The 27,333-nt window shown below is 43.0% G+C and overlaps 2 protein-coding genes across 2 annotated transcripts in view; both read right to left on the bottom strand.

Annotated features, from left to right (window-relative positions):
• Nucleotides 1–1,220: 1,220 nt before the first annotated feature.
• Nucleotides 1,221–11,031, bottom strand: CAVIN4 (caveolae associated protein 4). The gene is made up of 2 exons (XM_035126089.3): nucleotides 9,874–11,031; nucleotides 1,221–4,274 (listed from the first exon to the last, which is right to left on the bottom strand). Exons 1-2 carry the CDS (start codon nucleotides 10,285–10,287, stop codon nucleotides 3,621–3,623), a joined length of 1,068 nt encoding a protein of 355 aa, XP_034981980.1. The 5' UTR covers nucleotides 10,288–11,031; the 3' UTR covers nucleotides 1,221–3,620.
• The window catches only part of TMEFF1 (transmembrane protein with EGF like and two follistatin like domains 1), a 76,382-nt gene continuing 59,917 nt past the window's right edge, over nucleotides 10,869–27,333 (bottom strand). Inside the window, exons 6-10 of the mRNA XM_035126088.3 lie at nucleotides 24,614–24,762; nucleotides 22,355–22,420; nucleotides 19,792–19,915; nucleotides 17,898–18,056; nucleotides 10,869–12,208 (exon numbers count right to left, since the gene is read on the bottom strand). Of these exons, the coding sequence (XP_034981979.1) occupies nucleotides 12,124–12,208; nucleotides 17,898–18,056; nucleotides 19,792–19,915; nucleotides 22,355–22,420; nucleotides 24,614–24,762 (583 nt within the window). The 3' untranslated portion in view covers nucleotides 10,869–12,123. The remainder of the gene's footprint in view (nucleotides 12,209–17,897; nucleotides 18,057–19,791; nucleotides 19,916–22,354; nucleotides 22,421–24,613; nucleotides 24,763–27,333) is intronic.

The following is a 27,333-nucleotide window of genomic DNA, read 5'->3' on the forward strand; positions in this document are numbered from 1 at the left end:
CCATGTTAATTTGTATTTTTAAAGAAATAATCTGCACAAAAATCCATATTTAAATTAGCACTTTGAAAAATTTTCTCACAAAATGCACAGTCCTAAACATATTTTCTATGAAAATGTGCATTTCTCGATGTATTTTATCTAAAAAAAGATGTATTTTAAAATGCATTTTGATATTTTTGGAGCAAGGATTGCATGACGGAGAGGCACAGATAACTGAAGGATAACTGAAGTTCCAATCCATGCGTTAGTCCTGGAGACACAGTTCAGGTCAGTTCACATACAAATTCACACATTCAGCATCTCTGGGCAAAAGTGAAAGCCTGTTGGAGGAATTCTCCAAATGCACAAACAGCAAGCAGCTTGCACCCCAGCTGCCTACCCAAGTTGTGCAGTCAAGACAGTATCCTCGCTCCTATTAGTGCTGGGTTGCTGCTGCGAGAACAGAATGCTGCTGCATGCAAGCAGTATTTTCTGTATAATTTCCCTGACACTACTTTGGTGGCTTTCGTCCTCATTCCAGCTACAAAGGCTGCATAAACAGAAGTGTAATGGAGAGTTTGAGCCTCGTTTCAAACTGATCTAATTGTGACAGAGAAGCCATAGAGCCTGGGGTGGGTGGGAGAGAAGGGGGGTATTTTCGTTCCGTTTGGAAAAAACACGTTAAACAGCATGTTCTTCTTTGGCAGCTGAATAAGGGAAATGTATTCTACTCATTGGAGGAGAGGAGTCCTATAGGCTTGGGCTGAAGAAGAGCATGACCAAGAGAGCCAAACGTTCAGGTGAAACATAATTCCATGTCTCTCCGCTGTGTCCTTGCAATAGGACTAGATAACATTAGGAAAAAGTGACACCTTGCTTTTGTGGAGAGGGGCTGGTGGGTGGAATTGTGGTGTTTTTTTTTTAATGTTACATATTTGGATAACAATACACATGTTTCCGTGTGCTGCTCCGGTTCGCCAGAAGCGGCTTAGTCATGCTGGCCACATGACCCGGAAGCTGTCTGCGGACAAATGCTGGCTCCTTCAGCCAGTAAAGCGAGATGAGCGCTGCAACCCCAGAGTCGTTCACGACTGGACTTGAACAGTCAGGGGTCCCTTTACCTTTACCCATGTTCTAGGACCTATTTTTCTATTAAGGACGTTTCTGTAGGTCTGTTCTAAAGGGATAATTTAAAAATCTGCCACAGAATTCAGATGAAATGTTTCCAAGACAAATTCAAACACAGTGCTGTGATTTTTATTTAAAGTAAGAAAATTATCCATCTTTGTGTTCCAGTTAATGCTCTGCAAATTGATCATTGGACGATTTGGCACAGAGGAATAGGAATGTTGTCTTCTTCTGTCTGAATATGTACATAAGAATCAGGTTTTAATTCAGTCCTCTTTTTTTATTTTAGAGCTAATCCCTGTGTTCCAAGTTGAGGATAAACAGTAAATCGTGCAGAGCAAAGTACAGGTTAAATAAGATCATGATCTAAATAAGATCATGAACTAAGATCGTATTGGTTCTTTAACGAAATTTAAGCTGGCAACAAAACCTGCATGTCAGCATAGCTTGTAAAGAAAGATCAACAAGTTTCATGTAAAACAGTACCACTTTTGTCTTTTACAATGTGTGGAAATATAGTTACAGTACATCTGAATCAGACTTTCTCCCTTATACAGCCTGTCTCTTGTGTGTTCCATTGCAATGAAGTCACTCATCTCAATCTGGAAACATTAATCCGCTTTGAAATTGTTGCACCACCAAAATACGTAGCGTAGCATTACTCTCTCATAACCACTATTCCTTGGGTCCTATAGCTAAGTGCCAACACAGTACACAAGATTCTAGATGCAACATTCAATACTATATGTTCCTTGCAAGCACAGAAAAACCCTTTGCATATTGGCCATTGGCTCCTGTTTCCTGAGAATCCCAGCTTTTGTTTTTAAAGGACAGGTTTCTAGCCCCCGTTAGACATTATAGAGGATGTGGAGAATGAATCATGAGGAAACTCCCATAACTAGGGGAAGAGGGAGAGAGAGGAGGGAGAGGGAGGAGCTCTTTAGGGATACATGCTTTGAAACAAAAATAATCAGTCCCTTTTGTAAATATATTTATTTAGAAGTACGGAATCCAGCAACCGCAGATGTTTAAGGAGCCATGCTGCTTCAGTGCCCACTGGATAGGCAAAGGGATTCAAATTTGAATGGAAAATAAGAACCATGACAAGGTGTTTTGTACATGTTGAGAGTGTGAGCAGCAGGGTGTGTGGAGCAGCAGGGCATATTACAGCAAGTGACAGCCATGGGTAGGTTTGGCATATTCACACATACGAATTTAAGTCCAATATTCTTCTTCAGGAATCTTCACCTCACTATTATTTCCCTGAATCCTTCATTCTACCCACCTACCGTACCAACTTGGATCATATAAAATCCACACACAAGAGGTGGGCTGAACTAACAGTCAATCTAACCCAACATCCTGTTTCCCACAGAGGTCAGCCAGATGTTTCTGGGAAGACGACAAGCAAGACCAGAGGGGCAACCCGCGTCTTTTGTGGTTGCTTGTCCCAGCTCTGGTGCCCAAGGCTCCGAACATGAAGGTCCCATTTAGCTATTTCTCCACAGTATTCCCTCCTGAGAAAAAGAACCTTGCGGTCACTGTTTTTGACCAGGCCTCTGTTTTCTTCCAGTGTCTTACCAATATCACTGAATTCCCTTTTGCATCCCTAGTAGATTCCTCATAGCCTTTCCATTGCCACAGACGGCTCTCTCTGACTATAGTCCAACAACCAACCAACTTTGCTACAGCTTTTCTAGAACAACCTTTGTGTAGAATTTCTGCTTAGGACAAAAATAATTTAATTGTTAACTGTGGCCTTCAAGAAAAGCAAGTTACCTGCTGCTGAACTCAATTTTCTCCCACCCCTGCCCCTTGGTTGAAGAATCTGCCTGAGTAATGAGTCATTTAATTAGATTTGCACGGTTTGGTTGTCATTGTGCATAAAATACAGATACAGAAGACTATTGAAGGTACTGATGCCATTAAGATGCAGGGGGCTTCTGCCTCCCATTAAGTAATACCTGTTAAGATAAACGGCATTTATGTATATACATCAAAGGAGATCAGTTCCTCATTTCTACTGGGGTGACATGATGATCCATTGCTTATAAACAAAAAACAGTATATACATATTGATATATTTTCCTCACATACCAGTAATTTAAACAACACACACCTATCTCACGTAGTGGTTTCCAAACTCTGTTCCTGGACAGCCTGGTGTCCCTTGAGAGTTTATCAGGGATTCCTCAACAGAAACATTGGTGACAGCCAAGGACAAGGTGCTTGAAGGAGAGCTTGTCTGCCATTGTTTATCCTGGTAAAATGCTGGGGAAGTGCTGGATGTGTCCTACAACATGCCCTCGTTTCATGTGGCACCCCAAATGAATGGAGTGTGCTCTTGAACATGCCCCAGAATCTTCTGCAAAGAGCCACGGTTTGTCCCAAGATTTCTTCAGCTGGCAAACCAATTCGAAAGGGCTACCTGAAGGAAGTTTGAAAACCGTTCTACATCTACCCAAGTTAAAGGGATTGCTCCTTCCCTACCACAGTAGACAGGGATTTGCCTTTTAGGCAGATTGCTTCAGATCCAACAGAAGGACATCCTCGTCCTCTTTTGCCTCCTGCTTGAGCACTATTTTTTCAGGAGTAATCACTATCTTCTCTTTGGCCTGAGAAGGGCCTTTTGATCCACCACCTTTGTCTTTCTTCACTTTGGTTATTACCTCTGTGTAGGAAATTTCTTCAGAGACTGGCTCAGCATCTCCACTGTCAGCTGTTGTTGTATCGCCAGTAGCCTCTTGGGTTCCATCTTGACCTTCAGCCATTGCCTGCTCCTTAGGTTTCTTCTTCTTCTTGAAGGTCTCCTTGGTTGGTGCTGCATTGGATATATTTTTCTTGAATCTTATCCCAGTTTGCCTCAGCCTCTCTCCCGATTGCCTTATTCGCTCTCTCCTCTCTGGCGTTACTATTCTAGTTCGGAGCCTGTCCACCCTCTTGCCAAAATTTTGCCTTGTCTTCTGGAGGTTCTCTCTTGAGAAGGCCTTCTTTATATTGTTGATGCGTCTCATGCCTGACTTCTTAAACCGGGTTGCTTTGCTTTCTTCTATGTAATACTCCTCATCGGAAGAAAGATCGTCAGGTGGGCAGAAGGCATCTTCTAGGCGTTCCCCTTGTGTCCGGTCTTTGATAACTGACAGAGACAATGGGCACGGAATGTCCTCCTGCAAGTGAAAGCACAGTGTGTCAAAAAGGGCTTATTGTTGAGGGAGGAAAGGAATAAAGGTGCTTCTAGATGGCCAGCTCCTTAGCAATTGCTGCACCAAAACAAAATATACCTCAGAAGGGTTTGGCAGGCAGAAGGTCCCAGATTCAATTCCTGGATAGCCACAGCTAGCCAGTGTAGACAAAAGACTCAGTATAAGCTTCCTATGTTTTTATCTTCAGTGCTGTCTCCTATGCTAGCTCCCTGCCCCCCCCCCCAGCCAAAAAAAGGCATTAGGTTTGTTTTGCTTTTTTTCTCCCTTGGGGCAGGCAGGTGTAACATTGATGATCAATAAGGAGTGGATCCTCGGCATCACGTTTTCTGCCATCTTCAACTCTTATCCTTCTCTTGGGCATGGCCCAAATTCCTGGTTAGTCTCTTACAGACATTTAAGAGTGTCACTGTCACACTCAACCATGGCTAGGAGAATCGGTCCAAAGAATCGATCCATTTGGTAAGCCATGGTTATGTCACACATGTCTAATTACACCTAGTGGGTTCAGTGGCTCAAAAATGCAAGCAGAGCAGCAAAGCCTTAGAAGGGTAAGCAGAGGCTGGTGTGGCATTTTGATGCAACTGCTTTATCTGACCATCTATTCATCAAGTAAACTGAATAATAATAATAATAATAATTTATTTGTACCCTGCCCATCTGGCTGGGTTTCCCCAGCCACGCTGGGCGGCTTCCAACAAAAATTTAAAATACATTAAAATGTCACACATTAAAAACTTCCCTGAACAGGGCTGCCTTCAGATGTCTTCTAAATGTCAGGTACCGTAGTTATTTATCTCTTTGACATCTGATGGGAGGCCGTTCCACAGGGTGGGTGCCACTACCGAGAAGGCCCTCTGCCTTATTACACACAGCACCAATATTTTATTTATGCTTGCGGGGGAAGTGGGAGAGGGCCTTCTTGGTGGCTGCTCCCATAAATTTGACTAGCTCCCTCCTTGTAGAGGAGGGACTTTCTTGATCCAACAGGAACTGACTGCTTTTAATGAAAGGGCTGGTGTCATGCTGTTTTTATTGTAATTATTTGTATTTTTTAATGAATGCTTCCCCCCTCCAATGTTTTTAGCTGCTATTATTTTTATATGTAAGCTGCCTTGAGGGTCTGTCAGGGGGAAAGGTGGGACATGAATATTATTGTTAAAATTTTGATTTTCCACCTTTTGGTCTCCAAGGACCACCTTGGCAGCTATCACAGTGTGCAATGGAAGAAGCTATTTTTAAAAATTCCTGTGTGCCCGTCCCAGTTTTAGTAAATGCCATGCACTGATTTTGCTCCTGTCCTTTTTTTGGCTAATGCTAAAGTCACTCCAGGCCTCCAGTGCAAAACAGGGAAGCCGCTCTCTTGACTTTTGCACATTCCAGGGCCCTGCCCTGCTGCAGATGGCATTAAAAACATCTGAATAGATTGCAGGAACTGGGTCCAGTATCAGCTAAGAGGTAAGAAGAGAATGCTGGATACTCCTTTTGGACTGTGAGGGAGCGGATAGGGTGTCATTCACAAACCTGACTGCTTGTATAACCATTTGGCTCAAAAAAAAATCCCACGGCATAGTCTGTGATTACTGATCACATTTGATCAATAATCACATAATCACATTTGATATCTCAATGTAGTTTGATTTCTTCTAAACATGACTGAGGGGAAATGTTATGTTATAAATATAGCAACTGGCGATTTCACACCTTGTATAGCCAAAAAACCTGTTGGGCTACTCAACCAAGTTGACACAGCTAATTCCAGCTTTCTGGCTGGTGTTTGTGACTGAACAAACATGATTGCCACATCAACACGTCATGGCAGTTAGGTGCACACTATTTAAAAAATGCTCTAAATGGAATTAACAAAGTCCTAACCATTGCATGGAATACTAAAGAACAAAGATGTCAAGCCACTGTGTAGAAACAAAGGGGGGGGGGATATAGATTCAGAACATGCACAGTTCAATACTATTGAGACTTCCTAAGGAGTAGGAGAATCTAGTTCCAAGTAAACACGCGTAGGAGTGCCCTGTAAATTTGGAATAAATGGAACTTTTGATCCTATCAAAAGCCAGTGGTAAAGTTGGGCAATTTCATTCATATATATATATATATATATATATATATATATATATACATATATACATATATACATACACACACACACACACACACAGTATAGTACATTTGAGGGAGGGAGGACTATCTGTCTCAAGGATCTCTGAAGTCCTTTCCCTGAATGTCCAGTTGTCATATTAGTAAGTCTCTGTTCCCTTTACATTACATAAGGAGATCAAAGGGGAAATGTGCAACTGCTTAGAAAATCTGCAGCTTTCTGGTGTTCTGGCCAGTGATGGCAAAACTGCTGGAGATGAACGACAACAAAACACTTGGCACCTTGTTCACAGCCTACTATTCTCCAACTGGCAGTAGCTCCCTATGATCTGGGGGTGGGAGGTTTTTCAGAGTCAGCCCTGATACTTGAGACCTTTTCCACCCGAGAGACCAAACCTGGGCTCTTCCTATGCAAAGCATGTGCTTGGCAACTGAGCTATGGGCCCATCCCAAATTTCTGGCCACCAGCCAGGCAGCTGTTTTTTTTCTACAGAGAGCACTTCATTCTCCACAGGCACAATCTACCACTCGGGGATTGGAATAGGGAAGGAAGTGCCCCCAATGAATTGCCTGCCATTAATTTTGAGAATATTTCCAATATTTGCAAACATATCATAGCTGGTAGAATCCAGATCATCTCATCTGAGATCTCAGCAGGATTATGCACTGGCCTCATTGGCATGGGACACTAAGCCATAGTTTAGTGTCAAGAATGTGCCACACACTTGCATAGTGTCCCATCATAGAGCTCGAAGGGGCCCTAACAATCATCTAGTCCAACCCCTTGCAATGTAGAAATCTGCAGCTGTCCCATATAGGGACTGAACCTTCAACCTTGGCATCAGCAGCACAACTCTTTAAACAGCTGAGCTACGCCCACCACTCCTCTGGGGTAGCTGCAAGGAGTTCACTACTGCCACAGTCTAGTGCAGCATTTCTCAACCACTGTTCCGCGGCACACTACTGTGCCGCGAGACGGTGGCTGCTGTGCCGCAACGTAAGGCACCGAGAAGGGCGATTTGTGGCCGCCAAGAGGCAGCGCTGACCCGCCGGAAAGGAAGCAGGCCGGGTCAGTCTGGAGGGCGCGAGGGCGCGAAGGGTGTTCCTCCGTCATCTCCTCGCACTCGCTCCCTGAGCGAGGCAGCGCTTCATGGCCGAGGCCGCCTCCTCGCGCTCTCCCCGCGCGCTCAATGGAGAAGGCAGCGGCGCAGGGCGGCGGGGACTCTGGAGCAGCAGCAGCCCCGTCCAGCGGCGGCAGTAACAGCAGCAGCCGCCGCAGCAGCAGCCGCCCCACCTCGGCGGGTTCCTTGCCGTCCTCCTCCGCCAGCCAGGGAGGGCTCTCGGGCCGCCAAGGAGCAGCGGCGGCGGCTACACCAGCGGGGAGGCCGGAGGGAGGTAGCGGTGGCGGCAGCAGCAGCAGCCCCCGCTCAGCCGCGGCCAGCCCAGGAGGGAGCGGGGGGCTGGCGGCAGGCAGGACAACGGAGGCGGTGCTCGAGGGCTCTCTCAGCAAGTACACCAACCTCATCCTCCCTATTCCTCAGTCCCCCACCCATTCCCAACCCCCAGGATTTGCCCCGTCTTTTAATGGTGGTGTGCCGCGTGATTTTTTTGACGGAACAAGTGTGCCGTGGCCCAAAAAAGGTTGAGAAACACTGGTCTAGTGTGTCCTCTGAAACCTAAATGGAGTTTAATGTCAACTATGGTTTGTTTAAACAAGCCAGCCTCGGGACCCATGTTCTGAAGTTGGCTTGAACCAAATGACAGCTACCCACAGCCAGTGTGTGCTATAAGTAGCATGCAGTGCTCTCCCCATCAGTGCCCCATGCTTTAAAGTTATGTTGCCAAGTTTAGCAGAAGGCAGGGATGCAACAGGCTTGACTCTGTGCCATATCTAGGCTCATAGACCATCCTGTCCAGTGAGCATGCTGCACATTGGCTATGTACTAATATAGTAAAGGTTGCTCTTGGTCTCTGAACATCAGTGGATCCCTGCACCTCACAGAAGAGACATGCCATGGGGATGTAGAGCTACTAACTTTATAAGTTCAGTAGTAACTTACTATTAGACTAGAAAATTCTAGTCTACTACTTTTTTTGCCTAATGTTCTACAAATATATTTTCAAGTACTGTACCTGTAGTTTTTGCAGAGCTTGTGTGTGTAGAAATAACTAGAGTCTGCAATAAGCAGTAATGTGAATGGATAATTTCAACAGATTTTTTTTTTTGTAATAGTGAACTACCCTTTAATCCATAGGGGGAAGCAGTTGTGCAGGGAGATAAAGGAAATTTTGCCTTCATACCCAAATATGTGCATTTTGCAAACATATTTCCTTGGATATAGCCCTCACTGAATTTTTATGGAACCACAGGCTTGGTCCAGTCAAAGCTAATCACTTTTTAGCCCTGCTGATTTCAATGAAAGAGAATTAACACAGTATTTAACTCTGCCACTGAAATCAATTGGACTAAGTTTCTTTTAAAAAACCATTCACATGAAAGAAATTATTTAAGTGTCAATCACTTTTCACAATCTGAACCCTAACAGCCTGGCAAATCTAGATTTTCCCATCAATGGCTGTTTTTACAAGGAAGAAAACTGACGTTCTAATGGCTAGATGCTAAATATTCTCAATTCCGGGTGCCCTTATTGAGGATCCTGAATATCTCTTAAACACAGCACTGCAGATGCAGGAAAGCTCACTTCTGTACTCCTGCATCTGAGCGCAAAAACTAGTCGCTTGGGCACACTCAGTGCATGAAATATTTGTGTGTGCATCTAACACCTTCATTCACAATAACACTTCATTCCTTTCCACTTCAAACCATTCTTGGAGTAAGTCATTTTGAGATAAGCAATTCCAAAGAAATCCTGAGAATGATATGCAAAAGAGTCACCCCAGGGCCAGGAAGAGCTTAGAAGTAAATCACTGAGTTGGAGGATCACAACTTACAATAAGGTCAAACAACCAGTAAGCAAAATCTAAAACAGCTTTTTTTGAAAGCACAATTAATGGAAGGACTACTTTGTGCAGAGGAATTAACAGGTTTAGCACTTTAGTTAATTCTCTGGAAAAAATAACAGGGATGACAGTCAAGCATGGAATACTCCTGTCAAGATGCCCAAGCGCCTGCCTCAGATTGCCTTTCACAGAGGCAACAAATAGTCCTTGCTGATCTACAGTTAATCTTATGCTGGCTGCTGGAGAAGCCTCTTGACACTAATAATAGACTGAGTGCTTTGCCACTGGCAGATTCATACTGCAACTTGTTCAGAGGCAGAAATCAATTTTTCTAAAAATTAAATCAATCAAAAGGATATCACACATACTTGATATCGGAAAGGCTGCTTTTACCTCCCTCTGGTTTGTTAAACAACCAACAAGGATGTCAGAAACGGTGATGAAAGCAGCAGAAGCGATTGCAATTTAAACAACCCCAAACCCTGTTTACCTGGTAAATGACAACACGAAACTTGTTTTTCCGCAGCATTTCCTCTTGCTTGGCCTCAACCTTCTGCACGTTTGCGTTCTGCTTCTCAACACGTGCCCGCACTTCTTTGACACGGGCACTCACTTTGCGGGTTTTCTCCAGCAGCTTGTTGACTGTGTAGCCGGTGTTGCTGTGGGCCTGAGCGAGCTTCAGAATGTCTATCTGAATGGTCTTGATGGCATCCTCCATTTCTCTGTGCCTCTCTTCGATGCGTTTCTGACTCGCCTGCACACTGTCCACAATGGTTGCCACTTTGTCCAGGACTCTGACAATGGTAAAGGCGGCATCTTGTTCCTCGTCGTCGTCGTCCGTGACGCTGGGCAGGCGATTCTGGTGGATTTTATCCGCCTCCAAGGTGGCTTCGTGGTGATCCATACCGTCCCCTCTTCAGATCGCTCTACAGGAGCTGAAATATAAACGCCTCGCAGCAGCTGCAGCTCCAACTCCAGCGGGGCAATTCTGGCACTGGAGCAAGAAGGTTGCTCGACAGCTGGTTTTTAGGGGATGTTCAAAAGCAGGGTCTGAAACTTCAGCCCAGGAGACTTGTCAAATATTTATAACCACAAAACAGCCTTGCAGGATTGTTCAAGTGCTTTCTGTATGCAACATGAAACCTCTAAAATTAGGAAGCAAAGTTGGGGAAGGAACATACGTTCCGAGAATCACATATCTCTACCAATCAACTTTCTCGAGTTAATCCAGGAATAGTTAAGCAACTTACTAATTAAGCCAAAGAATGAACCGGCATGCGGTTAAAATCCACTGTTGCTTTTGTTTTAATTAAGCTCTTTTCTTGGGTGCAGGTGACCGGAGGGCATTCAATGTTTTCTAATGGCCTTTTGGCAACTGAAACAAAAAGTGCTGCCGCTATCTTCCAAAACTTCCAGTATACAAAAAAAAGTCTCAGAACAGATTAAATATTATGGGGAAACATTGTATTCACATTTTCTTTCCAGTTCAAATATTGAAAGCCTTTTTATTGAACAAATTATTAAATCCTACATGCAGAATTGGAAAGCCTAAAACTACATGTTGAACAGCTGGAACACACCCTAGTTACATTTTAGCTCTGGATCTTCCAAACAACTACTAACATCCTATTAATATAATAACTACAACCAGCAGACTTTATTTGCATGAGACACATTCTTAGCTCTTGAAAAGTATTCTAGACAAGAGCTCAAATCTTTTATGGTATTTAATTTTTTTTTCTTTTTTGCATTTTAATCACAAAGACTATACAATTTTATTTGTTGATGTGAAAACAGGTATCCTCTTTAGAAAACTGTAATAAGTATGAAAGCAGTTTAAATAGTGACCAACACAGGCTTAATCCCAATCATGTGAGTTTGCTTCTTAAACATAACTTAAAAAAAATAAAAAATACACAAGTCTACCAAGACCTGTTTTTCCAGGGCAAATGCCCTTTGCTCTACTGGGCAAGCTTTCAAATTCAGAAATGTATATTATTATTATTATTATCATCATCATCATCATCATCATCATCATTATTTTACAATTTAAAAATAAAGTGTCAAATATTTATGAAGACGGTGGTGCTTTGACCCAGTCCATACATATTGGGCTGGATCTAGACTAAATTAGTTGCGCTGCAATAGTTATAACTAACTTGTTCCACTGATTTCAATGAGAATTAAGTGCAACTGAATTAGTCTGAATTCAACCCATTATAAATATGTAACAACTACACACAAGTACACATCTTCACAAGTCATGCGATTGGCAGTGTCTAAAAAAATCAGTTACTAACTTTCAAAAACATTTAAATATCTACGGTATTTAAACACAGTGTCTTCTAATTCCTTGTAAGAAAAGTACGTTGTAAACATCTTTACCCTTATGTCATGCCTTGTTTGCTAAGAAACAGGGTGGGATCCATTTTGTTTTTTCTACAACCATTGGTGAAATGCCTTGGTTCTCAAAAATGTTACATTCCATAAGTAAAGCACAAGTCTATTATTATAACCATGTGATACAATACAGGAAATAAACTACCGTATCTTCCAAATCATGAAATGAGAAGTTACTAGAGCAGTCCGTCGCTGTCAGCTGCTTTTGGAATGAAACAAAACACAGCTACACTAAAAAAAAAGTCCAAAAATAAGGCCTCTGAAATAAATATTTCCATTCTTTTAAAAAAAAGATAATAAAATTGTACATCACATGGGCATTGTAGGTATAAAAATTGCTCTAAACCATTCTGGATGACGTATCTGAAGTAAAGTGGCCTAGATTTTGCTTCTGCCGTCGTCCTCTGTTGTTCTTTGGGCATTTCCTGTTACCGGAAGCAGAAAAAGAAGGAGGGAGGGGATGGGATGGGGGGGGGGAGAGAAATGATTTATTAACTGAGCGTATTTTAAAAGACCACTTCACGATTAATTCACAGACAAAAGCCTCCAGAACATTAAAGGCTGCATCATCCATCATTGACATCTGCTGCAAAAGCCACACGTCGCCCCTTTGGGGTTTACACACCAGAGGCACTACTAAGAATCCCGCTGTTTGTCACGCCCCTGCTCTGGCTGAAGCAGAGGGAGCTTGTGCTTCAAGTTGTACACTGCAGATTGCTTCCACCTGCACATTTAGCTGCATGGGAGCCATACTCTCCAACATATCTTCGATGAGCAGGGACATCCTGAGGAAAAGCAGGACATTCTGCGATAAATTCAGAAACTGGGACAGCTTCTGTCCCTGGAAAATAGGGACTCTTGGAGGGTCTGTGGGAGCTGCTGCAGAGTTACTCCTTCCATTTTTTTAAAAAACATAATTTTTATTGGTTTTACAGATTACAAAAGACGGTACATACATGAACACCTTTTCCACCTTCTTCCCACCCCCCTCCATGGGTCCTCCCCTGCCACAGAAGTATCCCACGCAGGTGAACAGTCAGCGATGGTCCATTTTATGATTGGGTTTCTGTCCTCCTCCCCCTCCCCTGCCCCCAGAGCCCCCCCCTGCCACCAGAGAGTTCCAGGAAACCAGGGCAGTACGCAGGAAGTCATCCATCCAACCATCTATTGTCATACCAAAAAAAGAATAAAAAAAAGAGAAAAAAGAAGAAAAAGAAAAGTAAAAAGTAGCAAAAAAGAAAAAAACAATACGCAACAAAAAAAACCTTTTTTTCCATTCATAATTAATAAACCATATTTTGTGGGCTTCCCCAACCTCCCCCCTTCCCCGGTTTCATCCCTTTTTTTATCCTCTTCAACAGTTTCTTATTCTATGAAATAATTACCTTTATACTTTATACTACTTTTAAATTAGTTATTATCATTTTCACCTAATATCCAAATCACTGAAAAATCAAACTCCCATTTTTTCATCCCGTGCCTAATTTTTACCCCCTCTATAAGCCTCCATGTTTTCACCTTTTTCCAAAATCAGTTCACTTTAAAACTATAACTATTCCCAATCTAACCTTACATCCCCGATTTCCAGCTCCAACCCCCCAATCCAGCAAGTTCCATAATCAGCAGTCCAGTTTTAATCCTGTTAATCCATCCTGATAATCACAGCTTCTCTTTCCCTTCACCCCACCCCCTGTTTACAGCCTTTTGCCATCCAGGCCTCCATACAGCACCCCTGAGTTTCTTCTCTTCTCTGCTTATTTTTTCCCTCTTCCCTGTGGGCATTCTGGAGTTCCAGTAAATCCAATCGTGCCCCCCCCCCGAAGGAGGGGCACTCCATCTGACTTTTTGTAGAGTAAAATCATCATTTTTTTCGTGGTGAGCTTCATTTTGTATTATATTATCACAGTCCTCATCTTCATCTTTTCCTTCCAAATCACAGTCCCCATCATTGTCAAAAACCTCCAAATCCCTGTCACTGTCATTGTCATTCTCACACTCGTCTTCTTCAGTTTCAATAGCTTCATCCTCTAAGAAGTCATATTCTGCCATCACCATCTGGAATTGTTGCTGTAACTCTTGCTGTTGTGTCTCCTCTTGACATAGCTCTATTCTTACTTCCCACATTAAGGTCAAAACAGTCCGCTGGAACTCAGGCGAGTACCTTTTTGTTGACATAGTTCAATCCTGTCAAGGTCAAAACGTGTCACATGGGGTGGAAAATGGTCACAGTTTATTTTCTCGACTCCATTTTAACAAGCTGGCTGCATTCTCCAAGTCTTATTAGAAATAAAGTTCAAACTCACATTTCAAAAGCATATAAACCAGAAAATTTTTTCCAAAAAGTCCAGAAATAAAAATAAAAATACAATTCGACTTATAGATCCTGATCAGCTCACTGGGTTGTCTGGGCTGCCGGCTCCCGAGGAAAAGAAAGGTCTTTCTTGATCTTAACTTCTTTCTGCAGGGCATTCATGACCGCAGTCTTTCTCCCCTTTTACCCTGCATCTAGGGGAGATTCTCTTTGATGCCTTTGAGGGAACCTTTTAAGTTGAAATCTTCTATTTACGGCTTCGGGTTTCTATTTACTGTCTCTTAAATTGCCGTGGGGGGGGGTGGCTTCCTCTTTTCCCCCCTCTCTCCCAGTTCCAAATTATTTTATAATCCAAATCGTGTGATTACTTACAGTCTTATTTCCAATCGTTTTATTTTCAAAAGAATCCAGCGCTCTCCGCCTTCGGCTTGAAGCTTCTCTCCGCTAGGGTAACGTTACCGCTCAAAATGGCCCCCGCGACTTCTACCCTCCTCGCTCCGGAGCTCTTATTAGAGCTTGCCGGAGAGTTGGGGAGTCCGGATTGGGGCTCTGCCGAGCAAAATTTGCCCCCGGGACGCTCTTCCCGAGGTTCTAAGGGGCGCAGCGTCGCTCTCGCTGCCCTCCCCACTCCCAGCAGAGACGGGCCGTCTCAGAGACGAGACGGGACCCCGCCGATCGGCGCTGGCGCTGAACCGGAAGCCCAGAGTTACTCCTTCCAGCTCAGTAACACTGCAAGTATGCAGTCACATGGGAGGAATCTTATACAGAAACTGAAAAATTCTCACCTAGTCTCTATATGGCCTAGTACAGTGATAACCCACAGCAGCTGCCCAGGTTCTCAGCATCAAATCACACCCTACATTTTAAATTCCAGTATGAAAGGTACCATAGCTAATACGGCAAAATACGCAAGTTGTAACATCAATCGTAAATGGGGCAAATGAGTTAAATGGCTGCTTTCCTCTACATGAAAACCTGTCTTAATTCCTTCATCTCAATCACAAAAGGCAGTTCCAATTTAACTCAGAAGATGCTACAACCCGTTTGTGGTCTGATGTAGGCTTAAGTCCATGGCCTAAGTTGGCTGTGATAGAAGTTGTGTATATATTTATTAGTCCACCCTTCAAGGATGGGTGACATAAGAGAGGGTGTTCCTCTTTTCCTCTCCCAATAACCCCCACGGCAGGGTGGCTGAGCAGAAGTTACCATTTTGCCAAAGAAAACCGTAGTCATGGTTTAGCTGCAATTTACCAAATTCTATTTGGTAGCAAATAGAACATTGTGCCACCAATGGCACTGAACTCGATACACCAAGATTAAAATGGTCTCTTGGCTATTTGGAAGTCACATATTGCCCTACCTAAGGCATACCAGTTCCTTGGCCCTCTGGCTCAAGAGACTAATGTGGGCAGCACCTGTTGGAAAACGCCCTGGGGTGCCCCTGCAGCCCCCGAACGCAGAGCGTCCTCCAGTATGCGCAGCTCTGGAAAAGGCATTCCCCTCCTTCTCCAGTGTGCTTCAGCAACATACAGTATATCAAATGATATATGCACGCTAATCCTCTAGCATAACACAGCAATCTACGTAGATAACATAGAGCTAATCTACGTATTTATTTACACACTATGTACAGACAAAGGAGTCATGGTGTCCTCCCTCTCCAGCTCTGAGAGAAGAACAGACAGAAGTAAAAGCAAAAGTACAGTACAATAGTACATACAACAGAAGAGATAAGACTGTCTTCCGTTCCCACACTCTTCCCAGACAGGCATGTGATTTATACCAATCTCCTCTGCAGCATCAAAGGCGTGAAATATTAACATCCTCCCCCATTTCAGGTAACCAATGCTGCATAGGCTAATGCAGCAGTAAGTGAAGTAAACATACAGTTGTCATACACATAGTATACCCCTGTAGCATGTGTCCCACCTGTGGGACTACCCGCAACTGGACTGGCCTTGTGCCTGACCACCTTGCACTTCTGGTTACCTTCCTTCCTAGCTCTGTTCCGGTCTGAGGAACCAGTGTTGACCCTTGCAGCCTTTGGGCATGGTTTCACATCCTTTGAGGACAAACCCTGTACCCCTTTGCAAGACCTCAGGTTTCAAAACCTGTTTTGAGCTACTAGCCACAGCTATATTTACAGGAGCTGCGTTAGCATACTCTCGAGCATACCTAGTGGGTGGCTTACCCTTTGTAGCATCGGAGGTGTGAAATACTAACAGCACCATTTGCCTCTGACTCGCCCAAGCCCCAAATTAACAGCTGGGAAAACAGGAGGGGGCCATTCAGAATGAGGGCCAACAAAACTTTTGAGGGATGAAAAATCAAGCATCTCTTAACCAACGAGCCTCTATGAATCATGCTGAACACATTTTAACCATGATTATCAGCACAGAAGGTTAACAAAACATCCTTCTCTCTCCCTTGTTTTCAGTGGGCTGATAAATGTGGTCTGAGAAAACCTACCTATGATGTACCTACAAAGGAACTATTACTGGAGTCTTTCTGGATTCATGTTTTAGTCTCGATGTAAAGATCAAATACATGTACTTACTGACTTCCATATGACTGACTTCCATATGATCAGGCTGCAAAATACATCTAAACCTTTTCCCTCTAATCCTCTGAAAAAGCAACTCAGCATTGCTTGTTCCAGGATTCATGGGCTGCCTCATTAGAGCAGAGCACTCAGGATTTCAGCAGAGTGCAGCAGCAAGCATGATGTTATCCCATTTTACTCAGCAGCTGGTATGTACTTCCGAAGGTTTTCCTAACTCTGTGCATTTCACTTCTTTATACTAGCCCATTTTGGCTTTGCTCCCAGAATGCAGTCCACTCCTCATACAATATTAAGAACTACAAGTTCCAGCCAAATCTTAAATGATGGGGTGTGTGTGTGTGTATGCGTGCGCGTTTCTGCCTAGCTGCAACTCTTCCACTGACTGATATCATGTTGATTTCAATGACTGAGGTGGACATGATGGCTTGGCTTTGAATGATTCTGGCGTTAGTTCAGTGTAAGCCAGTAGACCATAAATGCAGAGAATGCTATCTTTGATATGGGTGTGGATGAACAGGCAATGGTCCTGTAGTACTTTAGGCCATGGCATGTATAACAGGAACAAGGAGAGATGTATACGAATATCATATCCCAGAGGAAAAGATTTCCTCTCCACCTCTCTGCTGTGCCTAATCCATCTCTGGAGCTGAGCCGGATGGAAGCAGCCAGCATTCCATCCTGCTATGGAAAGACAGATTTTGTGGTACATACAGAGTTGGAAGGAGGGGACATAATGAGTAAGTTTCATACTTGGCAGGCTCAGAATTCAGTGCCAAAACACTACATGTGATGTCAACACTTGTACACATAGTGGCAAATACCTTAAGAGAGATGCTACCTAGACACACCTAGTTTTTCGGGTGTTCAAAGCATTACTTTATCTTAGCAATTCTTACAAAACAAGGTATCATGGCTTCTGTGTGACAGATTTGTGTGTGTGCACAAAGAACCGTGTCTTTCCTAAGACCATTTAGTGAATGTGTGATTGAGATTTGAACCAGGAAAAATATCCAAACTCAAATTAGCCACTACATCATAGCAGCTCCCAGCCTGAAGTCTTCTCTACTATCCTTTCAAACCAGAATCCTGCTGAATCAAATTTGTAGGCCCATAAATCCCACTGGAAGCTGAATGAATCAGGGCCATAAAAAGATATGGCAATAAGATTCCAATAGCAGCAGTCATGAACTTCTAAAAACGGCGAAAAGCACCCATTTGTACTTTTCTCCAAGCAACTTACCGAGTTATGCACATCACAATTGCAACAATAATGGCAATCTGGACAGCTCCAATTATTGCTGCAATGAGGACATGTGTGAGTTTTTGCCTACTCGGGACAACATAAAGTATGCTAAAGTCCGTCTTTTCACAGTGCTGTCCTGTGTATCCAGATTCACACCTGGAAGAGAAGAGAGAGTGTTTTTGGAGGAAGTGTCTATTGAAAGTTCAGGCCATTACACAGACAGTGCTGAACTGCATCTGTGAGACAACAGTGAAAGACTCAAGGCATCAAATCACATATTCTCATAAAAGCATGAGAAAAAGCACACAAGGATCATCTATAAATTGTAAGATACAGAGCTATGTGTTAAAAATGGTAACTGTGGACCGTAACAATTTAAAATACTGCAGAGAATCTTTTTAGGGTGTGCCTATACTACTTGTGCCCATTTTATACCAGTGTGATTATAATGATTATCTTCTCCTGCAGCCTAAAAAAAAAAATCCTGGGAAACATTGCTTTCTATGTTGTTAAAATTTTGCTCTGAAATTTAACCCAAAAATTTAAGCCTGAATTCCATATGGCTTAACAGCTTGATTTGAGTATTTTAAGGTTTATCAAAATAAAATGCAGTCTCACTACTGCTTTGAGGACCAATCCGGACACAGATGATCAATCAAAGAGCACAATGAAATGTGCTCTAGTGCGTGTACAACAAGGATTTCTCCTCCCTCCTTTCCTCCTCTTTTCCTTTCAAAGCAGAATCAATTCTGCTGTAGAAATCTGTATGGGGGTTCAACTGGACCCCCTTTCCTGTCCCCTTTCCCCACCCTCGTCCTCATGCTAAAGGTTCTCAAGTTGCCCCAGATAAGGTGCCTAAAGACTTCTTGTTCCTGGAAGGGATGGGATGAGAATTTAAAGCAGGGGTGGGCAGTACGCAAACGCGGAAGCAACACAGGTACACCCACCTCGAGAAGGTTGCACACATTGATTTTGCTTGCAGGTGTTGGGACAGCTGGGGCTCAAAGCCTTCCAAAAGGACATGGGGAAAAGAGACACCTCACTGTGGGGAAGAGGTAGCCAATGAGAGGATCTGGGGGCACTTCCTCCATCAGAGCAAGGGATGCTGGGCAGCATCTTTTGCCACTGGGTACAACCCGGTCCATCTACACATCTCCAATATCCCTCCTGGGAACTGATGCATCCCTTTCTCTGAAAGAGGTCCGATCTGTGATCCTCTCCTGTCTTCATCAGAACTCTCCACTACAGCTTTGTTCTTCCTTCCCCAAAGTGGCTTCCTTGAGGGAAGGGGGTGGAGTAGTAAGCAATAGAAAGCTGACATCAGTTGGGTCCCTTGTGCATTCAAAAGGAACACTCAAAGGGCCCGACTGATTTTCGGGGCGAGCACCAGGATGTTCAACCATTCCTAGTGCCTAGCAATGCCTTGTCATGCTGTGGAGGGTGGGGAGAGCAGGGAAACAGCTCTACCAGAGGAAAGCTGCACCAACATAAAAATGAATTGTGCCATCTTTTATAACTTTCCCCTCTCATTTTGTTTTAATCAAAGGGTTTATATTGTTCACTTAGCAACAGACAAGATCGGAACAGAGTTTTAAGAGCATAGCAACCTATATTTGGATAATATTGGTATAATTTATTCATTCAATATTAACAGAAGAATGTTACACTCATTTGGATCCAGTGACAAGTCGACAAATAGTTAATATCAACAAAAAGAACAAAGACTGGGCTTGCATAAACCCAATTTATTTCATGCTCACTCGGAAAGGGGAAACTTCAGATTTGGCTCTTTCTGCTTGGATCATCGTGAATGCCACAAAGAAATTATACACTAATTGTGGAGTTGAGCACAAATTTCCAGTTTCCAAACCTTCTTGGTCTATTGACTTACCGACAGGAAGCCTTCTGTGTAGAATAAATGAATTCACATTTCCCATGGATGCAGTAGCCACTAAAACTTTCCGAGCAAGGAATATGGTTTCCAATGTAGATGTCTTCTCTTTGATCACTTGCATCTTTGCGGAAAAACAGAAGAATGGTAGAAATTGAAGGAAGATTAAAAGCTGCTTATCTTTACGAATTTTGTTGGTGTTTTGCCTGGTTTGGTTTGGGGGTTTTTTTGGAGGGGGGGTCTTTATTGCTCTGTTATTGTTTTTTTATTATATTTTATTGTACTTGTAATTACATGGTAGGCAAAATAAATTTCACCCTGGTTTGCATTTTGGGTTTCATTAAGAAAGGTATCTCCCCCCCCAACCTTGCATAACAGTCTGTGTCTGCAATGTGAACTTCCTCCTCCTCCGCTCCCCGCCCCCAAGCAAATGCCTCTCAAGTTCCAAGGTCTCTATCTCAAGCAGAAAGAGCAAGGAGAAGCTAACTGGGGCAGAACGGAAGAGAAACCCAGCAAAAAATCCTTTCAGTTAAGTTCCCAGGAATTACCGACATCCCAAGGCTCCGAAATAGACCTTGGAGGTCAAACTTCTAGATAAAAGAGAGGTTGACAGGTTCTACAGAGTAGCTAAACCGCTGATGTTTCAGCTTGTACTGGATCTGAATGCTGATCCTTCAAGAGGAAGGCCTTTTAGCTCAGGAGATGCAAAGGCAGGCAAACCAAAGCGGCCTGGAAGCAAAGAGAGCCAGGAACTGCAGAACCAAAACCAGAAAGGTGCTCCAGTCAGTTTTATTATGGTTTCATCTATTAGGTTCTCCTATCTTAAATAGGGGACCCAGGTGGCGCTGTGGGTTAAACCACCATGCCTAGGGCTTGCTGATCAGAAGGTCAGTGGTTTGAATCCCTGTGACGGGGTGAGCTCCCGTTGCTCGGTCCCAGCTCCTGCCAACCTAGCAGCTCGAAAGCACGTCAAAGTGCAAGTAGATAAATAGGGATCGCTACAGCGGGTCACGAAGAGTCAGACACGAATAAACGACTAAACAACAACAACAACAGTGGGAAGGTGAACAGTGTTTCCGTGTGCTGCTCTGGTTTGCCAGAAGCGGCTTTGTCATGCTGGCCACATGACCTGGAAGCTGTACGCCGGCTCCCTCGGCCAATAATGCAAGATGAGCGTGCAAACCCAGAGTCGGTCACGACTGGACCTAATGGTCAGGGGTCCCTTTACCCTTTACCTTAAAAATGGGGGGGGTGCAGTGGAAAAGGCCATAATCTCAACTGGCTTGAAGCAGGGATGGAAAGATGAAGAGCACTCCCTAGTACGTGCAGGAAATTCCAGGCAGGGGGAGTGTGTGTGATTTTGCCCCACCTTTTAGTGTGGACTTGGGGAAATAGGAGTCGAAGTGAGAGTGTTGCTGTCCCAGTGATAAATGCATACTTGTATAATTGGTGTGTGGATCTGGTAGTGCCTGCTGTATTTCTACGTTTTGGATCTCCTAGTGGTTGTTATGGTCCCAATATGTTAGTTCTTTTTCATTTATACTAATTTTTGTATATTGTACCTAATCATTCTGCTCAAAACAGTTGAACGCACATTCTGGATTGCTTAAGACAGGTAAGTTGCCCCTTAGCTGTTCTGATACAAGACAGAGAGTCAAAGAAACTGGGTAAAGGCTAACACTTTCAGTTTATGGACAAGGTGTAATAATTAGTTAATCCAGACTCAATTAATCAGAAATTGGAATCATTCTTTGATGTGCCCACACAGAAATGTCCCTCTATCCACTGCCCCAAAGATGTGTTCAAACAAGTCCAGAGGCTTTTCTCTCTTTTCTTTCCTTTCCCTTTACCACAAATTTATCCAATAAACAATAAAAGGGGGAGAGTGAAAGTGTCAGGAGGAGGAAATTGCTTTTCTGTAGAAATGGTTTCTTTCCTTAGTTTCTGCCAGCTTTAAAAGTCACCTTTAAATCTGAAGTGCAGAACACAGGAAATCTATTTTGTAGGAATAAGTCATCCTTCAGAACAATACATGAAAGCTTCCTTTTCCGTGTTTAATAACAGGGGAGTGTTTAAGCATTAATATAAGAAACACATGAGAGCTTGGGCACAATAGAACAACATCATAACTCCATTCGTGGAGCAAAAGGAACATAACATCAGTTCATTTAAGACTATTTATATGCTAAATTTTCCAGAATAAATAAAAATGGCTTTATTATACAAAATGTCTCGTCACACACAGTACAAAACTGCCAAGGCCATCAGAAGTGCTTGTAAAATGGTATTTGTTCAAGCAAAAATGCATTACTTTGAAACAGATTGGAGGCGGCAAGTTATTTTAACAGGTTTATCTCAATTATTGAAGGATGTCTATGCCCTTTCCAATAAATATTTTCTGGAGGGAAGCAAATGCTTCTCTCTGTACTTAAAGAACAGAGTCTTCATCAGGATCTGCGAGAACTGCCATCCTGCAAGAGAAAACCCTGCTTCGACAACCTATCCAGCCCACCATCCCTGATAGCGCTGCAGACAGAAGGGCCGTCCGGTGTTAGAATCATACCTTTCACATCCGGCCGATACTGCATTCCATCATCCTTTTTCCCCAACAAGCTTGTGTCATCGGAGTCTGTTTGAGGAAAACCATAAAAAGAACCAAAGGTATTTATTGCTTTGTTGTATTATTTTGATACCCGAGAAGGCCACTGAACAGCAAGTAGGTGGTGAAACACTGTATTTTTCATGCAGCTTAAGAAGACAACATTGTCCAGGGTTGCCCTTACGTATTTCTTGAATGCGGGTTAATGTTTGAACTCCAGGAGATGCAGAAAGGGAAAACTAAGCAGCAAAACATTCCACAGATTTGGTACGTCTCCTTAGATAAGGGGAGTCAAGTGTGGTGAAGAAATGTGGTCATGATATCACGTTTTAAGGTTAGTTGTGAGACTTCATTCTCAGTCCCAAACTAAATCAACCCTCAGAGTATGAAGTGTGATGCCTGGACAACACACACACTCCTTCCTCTTATTACCATAATACTTTCATTCTCCAAGTATCACAGCTTTGTTCTTTCAAATCTCCTAGGTGCAGAAACAGCCATTAGAGCAAGATTATGTTCAGTCTCCAAAAGCAGGCTATAAGCTGGTGCCAGAAACAGAAAACTGCATGGCCTTTCTCTGCAATGTAACCCTCTGAAAATAACTCCACCATCTGAAATCTCTCTCTCTCTGTGTGTTAATTCTTCCACCTATCTTCCTTTCACGAAGAGGGAACCTTGTGGCTGGAGGACCCTAGACCGTGAGAACATACCTCTATTCTTTTCCAAGTCTCCTAAGCCATTTTGATAGTAAATGCAGTTTTCATTGTGAAACACTGGGCTTTTATGTGTGGGCACTGAAGTGTACCCAACTGCATTTTATCTTTGGATATTCCTCTAAGCCCTGAACCACCAACAAATGTTGTGGGAATGTGAAAGGAAGAGGAGGAGCCTTGCTGCTCTTTGCAGCTTTTGCTGGATGAGTGCTCCAGTGCTCAAACTGCACAGCAGGAGAGCATAGAACCACTAAATTCTTTTTGTTAAAAAATAAAGTTCACACAACAGCATGTGCTTCGTTCTCAATGGTGTCACAGACACTACCCTATCAGAGCAATGTTGCCTTTCTAAAAAAATGTTAGATCCCTGCAACAGAACCCAGTCTGTCTTGAAAATCACCAGCTAAGGGCAACAAATCACATTATGCAAAAAGAACATTGAAAACAGGGTTGTGTGTACTCTGCACTTAAAATTGGGGTGGGTGGGTTATCACAATTCTGTGCCAAAACAAGCTGAAGTTTGTGAACTATATAAACTGCACTTTAAGCAGATTTACATGATTTCCCTTCTTTTGCAGACAATTGTATATTCTCAATTTTTAATTTATTCTGCAGTGGGTGGGACAAGACACTATACAGAGCACAGAAATGCATGCACACACGTTTGGTGAAAAGTGAACCTCTTAGGCATCTCAATCCTTCATATCTTTCCTGTGCTTCTGCAAAACCCTAATTCAGAACCCTATTTCTAACTCTGACGTGAAAAAGTGATTGTACAATTTGCCCTTTCTCAGTCTGCTGGTGGATATCATTTTCCTTTTCTTCTTTTTAATTAAATAATTTATTATTTTTATATTATAATGATCACCAACAACCCAGACATACAAAAGTGAACCCCCCCAGGCTGCTGGTACATCAGATGTACATCAACAGTAAAACGTATTTAAATCTATCATATCTACAATTCTTTATATATTCACATTCCACAAGGTTTATTTAGCTTTTAATGTTTTAATTACCACAAATTGTTCAAACATACCCAAATTATTCAATAACTTCTCTAGCCAGTCCTCCTCTTTCTCACTGACCTTAAATCCTTTCATTCTGCATATCTTCACCGGTAAATATTCTAAAATTATATTATTATTCCATTTTTCCCTCCATTGGTTCACCTCTAATTTTTCTGCATTTTTCCACTTACTTGCTATAACCTGCCTGGCTGCAATTACCATCAAATTTACCCATTTACATTCTTCTTTTGTTTTTAACCCGGTGTTACCCGGGCTAATAAGAACCATTAATTTAGACATTTCCACTTTCCTTCCCACAATTTTTGGTATTTCTATACCTATCTGTTTCCAAAAATTATTAACTAAGAGACAATCCCACCACATGTGACTGTAAGTTCCCATCACTCCACATTTCCTCCAGCAATTTCTACTTCCTAACTTTGTAATATGATACAAAAGTAGGGGGTGTAGTTTTCCACTGAAAATAAAATCTGGAGTACCTGAGCAATGTCCAAGGTGTCTGATATCAATCTGTTCTTGTCTCAGGCAAGATGCTTCTCGAACAAAGCATGGGTTGTTATAGGAACTTCCGTCAGATGCGCAAACAGGATTAAAACTGTAGCCGCTGCAGTCTATGTTGCAGACACACCTATTGACACAAACATGCACTTGGATGAGGACTGATAAATTCAGCACTCTGCATTTTGTACAAGTGGCACACTTGTATCTGCACGCTGAGTATAAAAGGCAACCATAGTCATTAACACAAACACATACTTCACATAATAATATTAGTGAGTCAAACCATCTAAAATGCACCCTTGAACCCATGGCCCCGACAGCGCAGCACATAATGCTCACAGCCACTCTCACTCCTGTGGCCATCCTTCGAGAGATGTCCACTAGTTTACACTGACATTAGACTACCAGGCTATCTGTGATTTCAAGGCCAACTTGCCAGTCACTTTGGTGATCAGTTGAGAACTAAAGTGATACGGGTGCCAGGGACAGACTTTGGTCATCTTCCATAATATGGCACCCTGTGCAAGGCCAAAATTTTGTGCAAGCACTTCAGATGAGGACTGGACCATGTGAAAAATGAACATAAGATTTTAGTTGCAGTTCATTCACTTTCAGCTTCGTATTCTTGTCATAAAAAAGCGCCAATGGGCATTCCTATTTCAGTTTCTAACACTGCTGGTATTCAGAGGCAAAGAGGACTGACTCCAGAGGGGTGGGACTACACAGAAAAACCTCTTAGTACGCATGGATGTCTTACGCAGAATCAGTGCTATCATCTTTCAATGTCTGAGAAATGGTCCATTTAGCCCATCTAGCCCCAGAGTGGCCAATCAGATGTCTGTGGGAAGCATGCAAGCAGATCCTAAGTGCAACAGCACTCTGCCCATGCACAAGTAACTGCAGCCCCATTGATTTCAAAGTGCATCTGGATCATAGGGTTATATTCAGAGCAGATTTGGGGACAATGTAGGACCAGGGGGGGGGTGTCCCGTTATGCAAGTGAAAGTTGTTCTGCTCCCATTTTTTTTTAGCTGAATACCAGCCATAATAATTAAATGTAGACTGAAAAAATGCAGCTTTTAAAAAAATGAAATGGATCACATTTTTCTTGTCAGGCTGGCACTATCACTAGGCAGCAGACAAAAAGTACCACTAAAAAGCTCACAATTATTTCGTTTTCTCTTGTGTCCCCCCCCCCCCCAATCTAGGGTAGAGGGAATTTTTTTCTTGACTCCCAAGTGGCTTTTCCTTATGGGACACCTCGGATCTTGCCATTGCTGAAAACTATTACGTAGAAGATACAACAGTTTAAACTTCTGTTCTTTCCTATAAGTCAGGAAAAAGTTATGGTGGTGGTTGTTTTCTTTTAAAGCAAAATAAATAAATTTATTGCTGCAGGACGGGGGGTGGGGTGGGGTGGGAAGCTGCAGTAACAAAAGCATTCATTCATGCTTTTCAAAACCCTGTCACATTGGTTTGATTATGCTGTTCTGAAAAACAGGATTATGCAATCTGGATTATTTCCTATCGCATTCAGCTAAACCACTAGAAGGCTTTTCAGCAGAGTGTTTCATCTCACAAGCAACGGAAAGTTGCAAAAGAGAAAGTTTATGCATATAGCATCCTGATGTAGGGGTCAAGAGTGCCTCTAGTGCAGCCTTGCACTTCTTCCGACATTCCCCACCTCCTCAAGAATGCCTTAGACAATTGTATATTGCATCCTGGCAGGTACCTGAGACCCATTCAACCATCTCAGAGGGGAACCAAAAACAGGGTTTAGTCAGATGCTGCAGAGCCACCATTGTTATGCAGGCCTACAGCTATGGACAGGCACAGCAAGGTCTATCTACTCCATTTTCCAGGAAATGGGTTGAGGAAATGGAAGTAACCAGCTTCATAATAAAGATGGGATTATCTAGCATTGTGGGACATCTATGGGAGAAGAAAAGGCTGAGGAGTAAACCCTGCACAAACCCAGAGTCTCTAAGACGGTTGGATGGCGTCTTGTACACCTCCATCCAGCAATTCCTGAGCCAAGCTGGTGCCAAACGCATTGCCCTACTTTCTTTTGGACGTCGAAAGGGGGGTCTTGTTGTCTCGGCAGCCCAGGACCTCCATACACACTGTCCAGGCTTGTGCCCCTGGAAGGTGGTTTGACTTGGCACACTCCATTATTTATCGACACAGACAGATGCCAACAACAAGCTAGCAGTGAAGGTTCACGGTTGCAGAGCATACAGGAGCTCCATTCAGGTACTCTGAATGGTCCCCCCCTCCACCACCAACCTTCATATCTGAACAGGGCTGCAGCTGCATTTGGTTCGGCACAGTTACAGTGTTCCCTGCAATGGTGAGACCTGATTGTACAGGGTTCCTATAAACACACTTGAGCACATGTGTGTACAATCTACTCCCAAGTGGGAGAAGGGACCAGAGCACATAGTTTTCTGCTCTCTATGGGACATAATTTCAGAATGCCTGGATGGGAAGATCAGATCAGAAGAATCTCTATTTGCATCAGCCACTAACCCTAGCAATAACATAAAATAACATGTACTGAAGACAGAGGTAAAAACAACTATACAAAATACATTTTGGAGGTTTACATCAATAATCAAATAATAGATCTTATTCTAACTGCCCCCGCTAAAAACCTTGCAGTTTTTGCTGTCACCTGATTATGTATCTTGATCTGCTA

The sequence above is a fragment of the Zootoca vivipara genome, chromosome 8, assembly GCF_965207765.1.
Source record: "Zootoca vivipara chromosome 8, rZooViv2.hap1.1, whole genome shotgun sequence".
Lineage (NCBI taxonomy): Eukaryota > Metazoa > Chordata > Lepidosauria > Squamata > Lacertidae > Zootoca > Zootoca vivipara.